The sequence below is a fragment of the Vigna unguiculata genome, chromosome 6 (assembly GCF_037176805.1).
Source record: "Vigna unguiculata cultivar grain cowpea cultivar isolate G323 ecotype 2 chromosome 6, ASM3717680v1, whole genome shotgun sequence".
NCBI lineage: Eukaryota > Viridiplantae > Streptophyta > Magnoliopsida > Fabales > Fabaceae > Vigna > Vigna unguiculata.
The window spans coordinates 46,867,844-46,884,143 of record NC_140797.1 but is presented as its reverse complement, the minus strand read 5'-3'; the positions used below and the strand labels follow the sequence as shown (position 1 = coordinate 46,884,143).

The 16,300-nt window shown below is 29.2% G+C and overlaps 1 protein-coding gene across 1 annotated transcript; it reads left to right on the top strand.

Annotated features, from left to right (window-relative positions):
- The first annotated feature begins 2,074 nt into the window (after window positions 1-2,074).
- Window positions 2,075-4,152, top strand: LOC114186825 (uncharacterized). Its single transcript, XM_028074863.2, has one exon. The coding sequence runs from the start codon at window positions 2,886-2,888 to the stop codon at window positions 3,807-3,809; it is 924 nt and encodes a 307-aa protein (XP_027930664.1). The 5' UTR covers window positions 2,075-2,885; the 3' UTR covers window positions 3,810-4,152.
- Window positions 4,153-16,300: the final 12,148 nt, after the last annotated feature.

The following is a 16,300-nucleotide window of genomic DNA, read 5'->3' as shown; positions in this document are numbered from 1 at the left end:
AGAATATCACAACCGTCCAAGTTGAACCGGAGAGAACACAGAAAGGGGACCAAGAAAATGTTGGTTGTAGGAACATGTTCCTCGGAAATAGTCAAATGTATGGGTGTCAAAGGTTTGCCTACGGAACACGAAATGATATCACAAAGTAAATCAAAATAGTACGGTATTACTATTCAAATCTCAGGTTTTTTTTTCCTTACATTAATATTAGTCTTTTTACTTCAATAATATTAATTACGTCCTATATAGATTGCGCATGAGAAGAAAAAAACGAAGATACTTAGTAACGTTTTCTAAAATATGATTTTAGATAGATTATTTTTAATGATAACAATTTATCTAAATTATAAAGTCAAGATTAATAATCATTAAAGTCAAGATTTTAATATATTTTAACACAATCACACAATAACGCAAGATATCCGAATGATTTGATATAATTTAGCTTTAACTCAACCTTATTACTTCAGTTTAACTAGTTATAGTGCATGTTTGGTTGTGTCAAATTAATTAGATTTGATTTTATAATACAGAATCAGTACGTAATTGGTCAGAATGAATAAACAATTCATGCGAAATGAGAAACAACTAATTCTTATCTCTGCGTTGGAGAATTGATTCAGTTGGATACCAGAGTTGTTGGAAAGATCTAACAAAAAAATAATAGATAACTAAGTGTGGAAGTAAACAGATCAAATCTTCCCCTAATAATTAATATGCAAAATAATAAAATATATAAAACAGAGAAGGCAGAAACCAACACACACCAAAACCCACGGAAAAAATCTCAAAATGGAGGAAAAACCCACGGGACCTTGTCTAGTAAAAACTTCAACTAATAAAAATTAATGGGTACACCACAAGTTCTCTTGGATATTTCAATGATCAACAGAGCACTGCTATCTTCACCAACAAGGGTGGATAACAAATGCCAATGAGTACTTTAAATAAACAATAGAGTGAATCCCAATATATGAGAAGAGGAATAGAACATTTTCTCCAAGGTAGCTTCTCTGCACAGACTTGCAAAGGATAAACTGATTGCTCTTTTCTTTTTCCCCACCCTCTCTAATGGCTTCTCACTAGAGACACTCACAACTTCTTTCTCTATATCTCTCACTTTATTTTTTTCTCATCTCATTACAAACCTGATGCAAGGATTACATATAATCAATTATCCAACACTGAACCAAATACATCTATAATTGTCTCATTTTATATAATATAAATGAATTTTATTTATAATTAACACTTATCCAAATAAATTGATTAGAGAATTAACTTTTTTTAAAAAATTTTAAACCAAAACATATAATCAAATATTAAAATTTAAAATATTTAAAAATTAAAAAAAGTTGCAACATGATAACCCTATACATATTCGGGATATGTTTGAGATAAATTTTTTTCTAAATGTAAAAACATAAATAAAATAAAGATTAAATATATTTTTCATTTTTGAACTTTCAATGAAAATTAGAATTATATCTTAAAAAAATTTAATATAGAAAATTTAATAATTTTAATTTAAAAAATAAAAGAAAATAATAAAAAGGTCAGTGGATCAAGAATGAGTGTCTCATGTTAGAATCTATCATATATATTTTTTAATTTAAAAATAATGGGAGAATAAAAAATAAAAAATCTTAGAAAGATAGCTATAACAAAAATATTCATATGTGAGTATTTATGAAAATAGTTGATACGTGCGAATATTTATTTATAGTAATATTATGAAATATTATCTGCATGTATTTATATAAGTGAGAGATATTAGGTATTTTAATATTCATTCATAAATGAGTTGAATACTAGTATTATATTATCCATCCATATTTATATGTATTTGTTACATATAAAAAATTAAAATTAAAATTTAATTAAAATTTTTGTTAATTTAAATTTAAATTTAAATTTATTTTATATTTTTATTTATTTATTTTTTTAATTTTATCAAATGTCATTTAATTAGAAATCTAATTTCTAGTACCCGCAATGTTTTGAACCGTAATCAAAGATGGAGGGAGTGAGAAAAGAGAGAGAAAAAAGAGTTGAGCAGTTGTGAGATAGAAAGCCACCATTTGATTCACCACTCACTCACTCCAATTACTCTCTTTCTTCTTCTTCTTGGTCTTGCTCTTTACTTTCCTCTACAGCCGCCTCACCCTTCTTCTTGGTCCTTACTCTACCCTATTCTACTTCTCCTATCATCTTTATTTCTTCACTTCTTAAGTACTCCTACTCCATTATTTCTTTTTCTCTCTCTCATCTTTCTCTTTCTTCCCTTTCCCTTCTTTCCTTTTAAGTGCCCTCAAAATTCTTACTGCACTTCTCAATGGAACTCACTCCACTCCGTTTCTCTTTCTGATTGAGACCCTTCCTTTTTGGACTTTCTACACGTTGCACATCAATAAACCAATCTCCCAATTTTCCACCTCTCCTACTCTTTTTCCTTATTCTCAACACTTCAAAACATGGAAATTTCTTCTCTTTCAAGATCGTTACATTTCTCACAATCGATCCTATTCAATTAATACCATTTACACACTCATTACCTATTCTTCAATGTTTTTTATGCAAATTTCAGATACCCGGTTCTTCTTTTTTGTCTAATTGCGGGTAGGTGGGAACTCATGCACAAGGTAAGTTGCCACAGTTCTAGCCATTCTAGATTCTCAGATACATTTTGCAGACACGTACCACTCAAATCTGAAACCCTGAAACCCCTCACACACACTTTTCAATCGTACGTCCCCATATTAACTGCATGCTCCTCCAAGCCGCCACCAACCACTACTATAGTTTCTAGAATATAAATACAAAACAACACATCTCAAAAACACACATACTCCAAAGTCAAAAGGGTCGAGAAAAAGATACAAGAGATGGAGCAGGGAGGTGGAGAAGGAGGTGACATGAACAAACTACCTCAGGATTCAAGAATGAAGGAGATGCAACAAGGGGATGCACAGCCTCAGGTTCAGGCCCCTCAACAACCCCAAAAGTGTCCTCGATGCGACTCTCTCAACACCAAATTTTGCTATTACAACAACTACAGCTTGTCACAGCCTCGTTACTTCTGCAAAACATGCAGGCGTTACTGGACTCAAGGTGGAACCTTAAGGAACGTTCCCGTCGGTGGTGGTTGCCGCAAGGGGAAGCGCGCCAAGAGTTCCAATCCATCATCATCATCGGAGAATTCCTCTTCTCGGTCGCTGCCGCAACAACAACAATCGCAAGACGTGGTGGTTCAAACCCAACCACCACCTTTAACAACGGTGCCGAGGGCTAAAGACCCTTCTTCAGTTTTGGCTTCACCTTTCTACCAAAGTGGTGGGTACTTGTCTTCTCTGGCTGCTATTCATTCGCTCAATCCATCATCACACCCTTTTGATCAGTCTCTGAATAGTGACGCCTTGCGTTCTTCCAATTTGGGCCTTCTATCTGCTTTCAACGTTCAGCGGCCAACTGGGTCAATTGGGACAATTCGTCCGCCGCAATTGTATCAAATGGGCAGTGGTCAGAGGGAGGTGGTGTCTCTCTATGATCAAGGTTTGGTTAATCCATCATCATCAAGCATGGCTAATACCAATAGCAGTAACGTTTCTCACCATGATTGGCCTCAGAGTTTCATGAGTAATAATACTAATGCCAGCAATAGAGCCTCTGATGCCTCTTTGTGGAGCACCATCAGTACCACTATTGGAGGTAACTCCGAGAGGACTAGTGCTGCTGCTGGTACTGTTTCTGGGTCGTCTTTGGTTCAAAATCAATGGCCTGATATTCCAGGGTATGGCCCTCCACCGTGATTTCATTTGCCTGTTTCACCTTGAAAATCCTGAAAGCTAAGGCACAGTTCTGAGCAATTGATTTGTCTTTTCACCAGCTTCATCTGTTTGATAACTTTTTTTAGGTATATGATCTTGTAGCATAGGTTTATAGCAGGTGTATTGGTCTTAGTTGATTGTGCAAACATTGGACTCCAGAGAATTTTGTGCTGTCGATGTAGTTGCTGTAAACGGTGATCAACCGTAACATTTTATTTCTTCCTTTGTCATAGATAGTTGAATAGAGAATTTCTGGGTTGGGTCAGGTTGTTTCGAAACTTTCACATATAATATTTTTCTAATTACACACAGTTACCATCGATTATCCTCTGCCTTTTTGAGTTATTGTCTTGCTCAAAGCAAAGTGTGATTTGTTAGTTTAAGCCAAAGTCTAAAAGGAATGTAAAATTCCAAATTAACGAGGCAACTTTGCTAAATACATGCACAAAGGGAATGATGTCTTTGGTGAAAAAGTTGATGGAACGGTTCCATATTGAGCATGTGGGTGACTGAAGATCCAAATTCTCTTTCGCTTTAAAGAGTCCCGTTTGTTTTATTTGCAACTATGCTTTGTGCGCTTTGCTGTTACGCTTTAACTTCGTCCTGGCTTATTAGAATCAGATTCGCTGTTTGATCATTAAAAAAAAGAAAAGAAGATAATGTTCATAATTTTTTCATTTGGTCCTTTTTTCTGGTATAACATTAATACCTTGAAATGTAGAAAATAACGTTACATTATCTAATACGTGTGTTAAAAAAGCTATTTTTTTTTCGTACCATGTATTAGGGAATGTCAGTCAATCTTACTCACTCCACCTAGCTAATAATGCATGCAAACTGTTACTTGTCCTTGTATTTCGACGTTGCCAAGTGCAAAATCAAAAGGCGCATGTGACCTGCATGGGTTTCCCTGATTATCCGATCATTAACTAACCCACTCTCCACATGGCTCTTTCTTTCTCATTTTCGCCTTTTCTTTTGGCCCAACTATGCTACATCGTTTGAACGATGCTCCATGTTCCTTTAACTGTTCCATAATATAAATAGGAGCAGGCTTTCCAAAACTACAGAAATAAAATTATATATGTTAGATGCAAATGGTTGAGATGATTTTGCATCTGGTGAATTGTTAATTATTATGCGTACAAGTGCATGTTTTTAAACATAAGGAAATGAAAAGAAAATTGATACGTAATTGGGATGAAATTGCACGTGAAATGATGATATGTTGAGGCTGGCAAGAGCAAAAGCAATTGTAGAGGAGCTTAATTACTGGTGTTGGTGTTGTGGAAAAGTGGCCTAGGAACGAAGTGACGAAAATGTGTACGAAATGGCGGGGTTGGTGGGGTGTGTGAGTCGTGGCTTTCGATTAAAGCATATCTTTGGTCTGCCATAAGGAGATCTTCAAGCACAGAGAATATAAAAGCAGTGAAACATCTCGAGATAACTCCCCACTCTGCCGCATCGTTTGTCACACGAATGTGCAACTTCTGACACCATACGATGCATCACCAATCACTATGTAAAATCCCAAAATACCACCAAAACCTGTTTTAGCATTTCATTAGGGCTTGCAATCTAACAAATTTGCTGTTTCGATAGGAAAATATTTCCACTGTGGGAGAAAACTCACATCAGATGCTTCCGAAGTGCAAGCCCCAAATCTCTAGTCAAAAAAGCTTGAGTGCATTCAAGACAAGGTAGAAAGTCATGTTTCATGGAAATAAGTTCTGTTGTCCCAATCTTGTCTCGTCTTTGTTGGATTTCGATTAAGTTGAGTTTGAGTTCACAACATTAGCCTTATAAAAAATCTGAATCGCTTATGAGTACACACTTCATATGAAGAATGTTAATAGGAGATCAAGAAAAAGAAACAATGATATTCTACTAAGTGTACAAATTAATACATGACAATAGCACAAGCCATAGTTAATGGCAGTTCAAAACTAACTTTTTTCTTTTTGTTTTTCCTCTGACATTAAAAATGTCTGTCTTACTGATTTTTTTTTTTAATATAAATCAACGCAAGCGATAACTTTTACTGTATTTTTTTTTCTCAAATTAAGTGTTAAAATCATCATTTGTGTGGATCATGGTCAATGCTATACTGACGGTATTCTCTAATTTAATTAACATATTAAACAAACAAAAAAATAGAATTACATATGTGTTGAGGCAACTAATGTTATTGTCATGGTTGATACAATATTTACTCTAATATTTGTGTTTCTTGTATTGATACAAACACAAAGTATCTTGTTATGGATAATTATACAAGGATTTAAATTTAAGATTTAAATAATTACTTGGAGTGAATGTGGAAAGAGCAAAGTGCAATTTGTTCTCAAAGATAAAAAGATTATGTTAAGTGGGGTCAGCCTACTTTCAAATATACAACCAAATCAATCTACTTTACTAATAATTAAATTGAGTTGGGTCATTAAATATTTTAAAATATATAAAATAAATAAATAAATAAGCGAGCAATAAATATGAAAGAAAATAAGTTTTAGATGATAGTTTATTTCAAAAGAAATAAATAAATAAATAAAATTAAATTTGAGTAATTAAACATGAACTATTTTATATTCTTTTAGGGTTGGATAAAATACACTATATAGTTTATTAAATATAAAGATTACAAGCTACTCGTGTATTTAAATGAAATTAAATTTGGTGAACTTCGATTCAAAACCAAAGCTCTATAAAAAGAGTAGAAGTTTATCGCAATATTATTGGATTTTATTGTAGTATACATGTGCAAACGTATTAATGCATTTTTTTTTTAATTATTTGTGTTATTTTGTATTTATCATTTCACGCTATTCAATTATTGATTTGATTAGTGACCCAATAATTCAGTATCTGGAATGAGTTAATAATAATGAATCCGATTTGCATTAGAAAAATATGTTTTTCTTTGCTGTTGTTACTGTGAAAGGGGAACGTAGAAGTTTTAAATCTATAAAATATTATTTTTGTGTAAGTCCATCATATTTTCATGTTCACGTAAACACAAATTTTAAGATATAATAATATCCATATGTACCTTTAGAATTTTCATAATACTGTCAACTATAATATCTTTCTCTGAAATTGTATCGTGTATTTTAGAAAGTAACGAAACTAAAGCCATAAATTGGAGATCAAAGTTAATACACAGTTCAGATTTTAGTTTTTTTTTTTTTTTAGTTTAGATTCTTTATTAAATTTTGTTGTATTATTAAATACTGTATTTCTATAATACACCTATTATTACTAATTTTAATATTTTAAAAAAATATTAAAAATATTAACACAGTATTATTAGTGCTCAACCAAAGAAAAAAAAATGAGTAGAGAAGGTGGAATTTACTTTTTTTCTTGATAAAAAGGCGAAACTAGCGACATTTAAATCACATTTTATGCTAAGATGACGGGACGTTTTGAGTAACTATTCAGAACACATTTCACACTTACTTTTCCGTCATCCTAATATAGTTTATCTTACGTAAGTTTTTAATAACCAGAGTACGTGAATGTTTACAACCATCACGTTCATTGTACTTAACCAAAAGCATTCAAGTAATTACCAAAGAAGTCCAAGAGTACAAATTTGACCCTCATACATATATGGTCCAGCTCCAATCACGAAAGAAACATGTTTAGATAAGAATAGCGTAACCATGATACTTTTGTTATTACAACTTTAATCCTAATTACCTCAATGTCCTTTTTAAAGAAATAGTTTGTGTTTAGACTAGGAATTTCAATAATTCCTACAAATTAAAATAATTAACTCAGTGTATGTTAAGTATATTTAAAAGTCATGAATTTTTTATATAAAATTGAATTTTGTTATTGTTCAAAATATTGATATATTTTGATTTCTGAACTTTAAAAATCAATGGATATAATTTTTTTAACTCAATTACGTAAAATTGTTTAATTTTTTTAATGTACCAAACGTGTTTTTCAGCATGCGTAAAAGGAAGAACATGTCAAACAGTGTAAATAACTTATATGTTAGTATGAAATATTTTTACTATGTAAAAGAACATGGACTAATCAACATAGCCTTCGTATTGTAGTGGGTGTGACTAGAGCTATAAAAATGGGTTGGAACCCGTGAGCTAACTCGGCTCACCATGGATTTGGGCCAAGTTGGGTTGAAATTTTTTTACAAATTTCAATACGGGTTGATTTTTGACCCGGCTCACCCGGATTGAACACGTGATAAGCCGGGTTCGCTCACCAACCCACAAATAAAGGGTCACAAAAATATTTTTTGTTAAGTTGAGCTTTGTATCTGGGTCATGTTTGGTTTTGTTTTTAGCCAACATATAGATAATTTGTATTTTTGTGATTTTGGTATGTATTTATATTGTATTAAAGTTTATTTAGATTTTAATTAGAATTATAATTTAGTTTTGATTCAAACAAAATAAAAAAATTGTATTTTTTTAATTGAGCCCGTGAGCCAACCTGTTTAATCCACAAACCTGCGGTGTACTGGGTTGGATTGAAATTTTTTTGCCTCGCTAATAAATAAGTCGGGTTGGATTGACTCACTAAATGATCAATCCGTAATGAGTTGAGTCGGATCGGATTGAATTATCCGTTTTGATAGCTCTAAGTGTAACGCTTGGATTGAAGTTTTACATCATACGGGGTCAGAGTTCTTCGTGCATGACAATCTCATCACCTTCAACATTTTTTAGTAATAACTTCAAGCTGCGAATCACATTGCTTAACGGAGACATATGTGTACTACTTTGATGTAGTGTTAATTAATCTTCTGATAATGGCGGCACGACATAGATGATGATTTGGGTGAAGAAGACAGCAAAGGAAAGACTACAGTAAAGACATTAAAACGTTGTGCAATCGAAAACTTAAAAAATTAATCGAGTTCTAACATGTTATACAAACAAAATATCTGAAGAAGAAAAAAACTATCTTATACTAAAATTATATTTATATCATTATTAAAAATAAATAAATAAAATAACACCTAAAATAATTCCAAATGACAAACTTTAAAAAAGGTCATATAACATGAAGTTTGAACATCCCTTCTTTTAAGGCAGCTATATAACGCCCTAATAGTTGAAAAATTTAGAGAGGAAGAAGCAGGTGAGATATTTGTATTTGTGAAGGGTCAGAATGGAAGTGAGATAAAAAAGAGGTGGAGTGGGGTCTAGAAACGGTGGTGTAGCGTAGCAGTGTTTGGTTAAAGGTGTTAGTGACAGATGCATGGAGGAAGAATCCAGTGTCTGGCTTTAGCACCACAATCTCATCCTTCATCATTTTTATGTGTCTTTCTTCTCCTCTTTGCTCTTCCAGACAATCTATCATTACCAACATCCCACCCTACCTTTGATGGGACTCCTTACCCTTCTTCATCCACACCTCTAATAATCCTTCAAATCTCTCTTATAAAACCTCATTTTCACTGTTTCTCTTTTCATCAAAACTAAATAAATATATCTCACTTTATGTGCCCCACAAAACTCATTTTATACATCTTTCATTCCCAGTTTTCAATTATTACATTTACAAATTTATGATCAGAGTTATTGTAAATTAAATTCACTTTTAATTTTATAGAGGCTAATGAACAAAGAAATAGTACTGGAATGTACACTTCAATGAGGTTTGAAACCTTTAACAGGACAAACACTTTCTTCTTATTGCCATTTTTTCACCCTTCCTCACCTTTTTATCACTTTTGAATTTTACCATAAAACAAAATTAATTTTGTAAAAATTCAAATTATTAAATGGTTTTAGTTCTAAAAGGTCTTTCTTTTTTTTTTATCAACAAACAATATATTAAGTAGAGCACTCGAGGGGGTGCTCTAACCCTTATACAAAAAACACAATCTCTAAATGTTGATGCATAACTTAACAAAAAAGAACCATCAGCCAAAACCTACCCAAAACAAAGAGGTAGTCTTAATATATCACCATGACACTACACATAAGACTCTCCAGCATCTATGAAACTATTGACATTCAGCCCCCTCTATTACAGATATGAAGTTGTTGCCTCTGTTATAGAGGCAGTCAATCCCCTCTAAAAGGTCTTTCTATTCTCAATATATTTTTGGAAGGAAAGATAATGGGTTTGATCCCTGCTAACAATTTTAAAAAATAAAGTTGATTTGGTAAGGTTTAGAAACGAGGACGAGAGAAGTTATAGATTCAACTCTCCCACTAACAAAAATTAACAACTAACTATTATCGATAACAAAAAAAATCTTTAAACGAAGTTTCCATAACTAAATTTATTCATATTTTAAAATAATTGTTATCTTAATCAACTTGATTAACTTTAACCTCATTTTTTTTACTTGACAAATCTCTTCACTATAACCTTTAATTAGCATTGTCCATCTTATCATTGGAATATGCAGTGCTTCAACAAATTTTTGAAGAACAGTCCTCAACATATTTTCTGTTATTGTAGTTAAATAGCTCATGCTTAAAAATTAGTAAGGACAAACCCATCATTTCTCCAACAAAATACTTTTTATCTAAAATAAAATTCCAACTGACACTAACAATTTTAACTGTCTATTTAATGTGAAATCTTATGTACATCTCTGCTATAAAGTTATAATAACAACAATATACGTTAAATTGATATTTGTTATCATTATGCAACTCGGGCAAATACAAAATCTGCTTTTGCAATTTAGAAGTGAACATGAGATAGAAAGTTCGGGATTCACCAAATTGTTTTGTGCGAAGAATAAGTCCCAGGTTTCACATGATAAAGTCAAATATCATATTTTAAAAAAAAAATAATCATAAACTCATTACTTCAAAATTTTGAGTTAAAAATAAATTAATTTTTTATATGAATTAGACTTAATATATATATATATATATATATATATATATATATATAATTTTCTTAATTAGTAATATTTAAAACATGTTAGTATAGCTATGTAATAAACTTGAGATTGACAAATATGAATTACACACGAATTGTGAAGCCCTTTAGTCTCAATTGATTAATTAACATTTATGGAAAAAAGAATTAGTTAGTTGATTTATATGGGTGCAGAATTTTACCGCAAACATTACCTATTCTAGTGTCACCACAGGGTAAAACTCATTGTAATGTCTATGTAACTAAATATGCAGCAACAATGCGCGAATAAACATGAGACCACAAAGACCCAATTTTAATATCATATACCATACACAAGTACTAATAATAACAATAACTCAACGAAGAATATTAAATACTTTATTGATGAGCATTTTGTGCACCAGGTTTTTATATATGATATATTTTAATTAGTTTATCTGTACATGATCACACTCCACCAACTGCAAATTAACAATAGTAAGCATTGACTTAAAAAAGTGGAAGCAGAGAAAAAAAAGAAAAAGTTTAGTGGTGGTGGTGGTGATGGAATTTATTCGATTCTTTTCTTTAGTCCGAAGAAGAAGGCACATTATTCCCTAACACGCATTTCAACCTAGTTTTGACTTGGTTCCACCAAAACATTTGCGAACATATCTCTAACCTTAGTTTTTTATTTGGGGGTTCCGTGTGAGTAAAGTTTTGAGAGTTTGACGCTATCAGAGGAAGAAATTGAAGGCTTGACATCAGACGCATATTTTGTTGTTGTGTTTGACAGAAAAAGGTTGTGGGTGACGACATGTGTGCACTCATGCCATACAACTGCTCGTGTCTGGTTTGTGACCATTTGTCGTGTTTTTACTTGGCTGCCATCGAGGATGATTTTGGTGGAGACCCTCTCTTTGTCTAAAATAATATTTAAACAAAATGAATTTGGTGGGATGTAAGAAAACGGCAAAGATTATGCTCTTCAAAATATTATTATTTTATTTTAGACTCTGCTTTCCAATGCTAATAAAACACAATAAACTACTACTCTTGTATTATTACGTTAGATTTTGTTGGGGGAAAACAACGAAAAAGAAGTTTTGGGTCTATAATAAGTCAACGCAGGGGTTTGGGTCTATAAACAAATACGATATCACTTATTCATAACTGTTGTTTAAGTTTTTTATATAAAGAAAAGAAATTCAATAATTTCGGATTCAATTTTTAGTGAAAAAAGTTTAAAATACTGTTAGTACGATATGATATTAATATTACACTATAATAAAATCTTAAAATAAAAACTAATTTTAGGAAAACAATAATTACAAACTAATTTAGATACTACTTTATAAATTACAAAAACATTATTTCTAAAATAATTAATATTATGAATAAAAAATTATAATTAATGATTAATTAGATTCTAAATTAGTCAATAACATTAGTTAACAAATTTTTGATGATAAAAAAATGCATGTATGGTTCTAATAATTATTTTTATAATAACTATAATTTTATATATTCTACTATTAAATTTAAAAAAAAAATCTATTAAAAGTGATATTAAATTTTGAAATATTTAAAACAAATTTATTAATATTAAAATTAGATTAGATCAGATATCTATAAACATATCATTATTATCAATTTTATTTATCTAATACTAATTAATGTAAATATAGACGTTTTCTGTGTGTATACAATTTTTTTATTAGTAGGTTATGATATTGTAATGTTATTTAGTTAATTTATAAAACAAACTTATATATATTAAAAGTAAAATAAAATGAATGGAAAGAAAAATAAAATGATAATTATTGATGAATATGAAAAGAAAAGGAAGAGAGAAGATATTTCATAAAAAACATATAAAAGTAACAGTTAATTTTTAAAAATTTAACAAATAATTATATTATAAAGAATAAAATTAAAACTATGAAATGATAATTCAAAATAGAATTTTCTTTTTAGTTATAGATTACTCATTTATCCGATTAATCAAATCATACGTCCAGGTTTATTTTGAATTTCTTTATTGAATGACTTTTATGTACTCAATCCAAACTTAAGTTATTAGATTCTTTTAGTAGATATTTGAGAGAAAGTTAGATGTAATTAATTCAATACAATATTATTATAAATTTTTTCTTCGAATTATGATCGGTGAAGAAAATCATTGGAAAATGTTTACAAATTGAAATTTAACTTATACTTGAACTATTCTTAATAATTTTTTTTAAGAATGATTTTTCTTTATATAGTATATTTCTTTTTAGGCATATCGTGATCAATTTTTTTAGTCACAGGTGAACTATTCCCAATAATAATAATAATATATATATATATATATATATATATATATATATATATATATATATATATATATATATTATTACTACATACGGCTGTGGCAGCTAAATTTAGCATTCGGTTTTTTTTTCTCACTTGAACAAGTTATTTGAGTAAATATAAATATATATTAAATATTTTACATAAACAAATTGTTGATTTAACTTTAAATAATAAGGTGAATTTAAGGAGATTAATAGTTAAAATATTTTTCTTTTGTATATCAAGCAAATCCTCTATTCATTTGACGGGGTACAAATTGTCTTAGACAGAGAAAGAGAAACGGATTTGTTCGTTTCTGCCTTGAAGGCTTGAAGCCCGTTTAGGCCATAAGTCTTAAAACCCTAAAAAGCCCATACACAGGAAAAGAGAAGGATCTAATTATTGCAGCGTGTTTGGTTGCAAAGTTACGACCACTACTAGTATTACCAAGTAATTAATCTCATAATTCTCACCTAATCCTTCCTAATCTGCTAATCAAGATAAGCGTTTGACACAATCACAAACACAAATGAGTACTTCTTTTACACAATCTTATATTATAGCTGTACAATTGTCGATAAACTAAATCAATGCATTGCCCTTTCAAATTAATCACACTTTAAAGTCCGTAAGAGATATTAATTACTTGACTTTTGTATACTGAGCTTGGGGCTGCTTCTCGACAAATCAATGTTTCTGGACAAATCGAAGAAAACTTATTTTTCTTTTAGTTAACCAAAAAATTAAAACATTAATAATAATAATAGTACTAATCTTTTTCATCTTAATATTACTTGAAATTGAAATACATAATAAATAAAATGAATTAAGATAAAAGAAAACGCCATTGGAATATACATATATGGAGAGAGATAGAGAGATTATTTTTCTATATGGATCCCTAAATTTATTATAATTTCTTTTATTTAAATTTAAATAAGTAGTTAGTTATTGTAAAAAAAAAATTCAATAATTAGTTTATACAATAGGTGAAATAAATTGAAAACAAATCACGTAATTAAGTGAAGGAATTCACAGAATTCGTTATTCTGTAATGAATTAAGTTTAATTGTAAAGAAAATTAAATAAAAAAAATAGATTAAATTGACTTAAAATTTAAGTTGTATCTAATAAGCTCGAGTAACTCACTTTAATATGAGTTATACAAGTATAATATCATTAAGAGTTACTTATATAGGTATTGTAATGTCTCAAAGGACTCCACATATAAGCAAATTATTTTAAATGACAAAAATTGATTAAGTTTAATCGTGATCAACTCTTTTAACCTGTGAATTGTGTAGCTAGCCATGAATAAACATTTTTGTGGGTTAATTTAAATGTGAGGTTATGAACAACGTTTTGGTTAATTTGAATATTAAATGTGAGGTACGAGTTGCCATTTATTTACTTAAACCAATTCCATTCAATAATGAATATGTTGGACCACGATAACATTTTTGTAACGTGTATAGAATTGCCTAATCTAATTAGATTGGTCATTTATTTCAATTATTGTGAGTTAGGTTGGGGTAATTTATGGATGATTAGACTAGAATTTAAGTGTGAATTTAATACCATATATGAAAACAAATTATCTTGTTATTAATTTCTAATATCAGTCAAGGAAATTCTACTTGGTTTTGTACATAAGCATATCCAAACTCTTTTACATAAATCAATGAGAATTATTTCTATTAACTTTTTGAGAGAAAAAAAAAATGACTACGATTTGTATTATAGTTTTATATCATTTCACTAACATTTATAGTTTTTTTTTTTTTTTTGTGAACAAAGAAAATAGTAAGTATATTCATAAGTTAGTACTATAATAAGGTAAAAATCCTTCTAACAAAAAAGGAAATTTAGAAAATAGAATTCCCCTGTTCACTATTTTCATTTTATTTATGCTTCAAGAAAAAAATTACTTACCGAGAAGATACAACATTAATTAATGCTATCCACAACAGTAATACAGATGTAGTTTCAACTAATTGTAACTTCTTTTGCACATTTTCATTAAAAAAGAAAGTACAAGACATACTGTAACATAAAAATGTTACTAAACTAATTCTGAGTTAAAAGAAAAGGACCAAGGACAACATGAATATATCAAAAAGAAAAAAGAACATCATCAATATATTGGTCTAAAATTATGTCTATGATTTGACCTATATCCAGTCCACCATATATATACCATTAAAGTAAAAAGGAACTCTGAAAAAAAGAAATTGTTACAAGTTAGAAATAGGCCGTACTTTACTTTAGATGGCAGAAAGGGTGCAGTTTTTTCTTTCTAACAAACTGACTTAACTTAGACATAAGAAAAATATCTATCATTAACCAAAGGATATTTTAATCCATATTTTAATCCATCACTTTAATTATCATTAGATCATCACATCATGTATTACAAAAAATAAAAAAAATATCTAATGATGATTGAAATAATAGATTAAAAATAAATAAAAAAAAAATGAGTTAAAATATTATTTTCCTTAACCAAAACCTTCTAAAGTTCAAGTTTAAAATTGTTTGCATTCAAAATCTTGTTCACTTGAGTTAACAACTTATTTTGAATAACTGGTTAAAATATTGCAAACACTTTAAATATATATATATATATATATATATATATATATATATATATATATATATATATATATATATATATATATATATATATATATATATATATATATATATATATATATATATATATATATAATTCTCCTAGCTAGCAACAATTGGCCAAATCGTTTAATCATAAGAAAAGCAAATGATGATTATCTTTGTAAAAAAGGATGAAAATTTTCGAAGGGTGTTTAAAACTGAAACAATTCAAATAATTATAAATCGGTCTAAAAAACTAAAAATGAATTAAAATTATTATTTTTATTTAATTAAAGTTAATTAATAGCAAATACACATAAGAATGTTTATTGGAAATCATTTTAAGGTTTGATTATATTATCCTTACAATATATTATAATTATCAAAGTATGATAAAAAAACATTTATCGGAGATTCTAGTTGTAAAATTTCGTAATTTGTTTATGAATATAAGAAATTGAAATTATAAATATGATAATAATTATAAAAAAAAAAAACTCATTGTATTTTGCTGAAATTGAAATCGTTATTTTTAAAGATTTTTATCATGACAATGCATAAAAGTTTTCAATGAACCTATTTGTTGGTTTAAACTTTATTATATTTTTTGTTTTTACTATTGGGCCAGTTTATAAAAATCATTAAAAATAGGCAGAAATTGAGTTTTGACCTAAACTTTT

Bases quoted from the DNA above. Each gene is read 5' to 3' on its own strand.
- LOC114186825 (XM_028074863.2), top strand. From the start codon at position 2,886: ATGGAGCAGGGAGGTGGAGAAGGAGGTGACATGAACAAACTACCTCAG.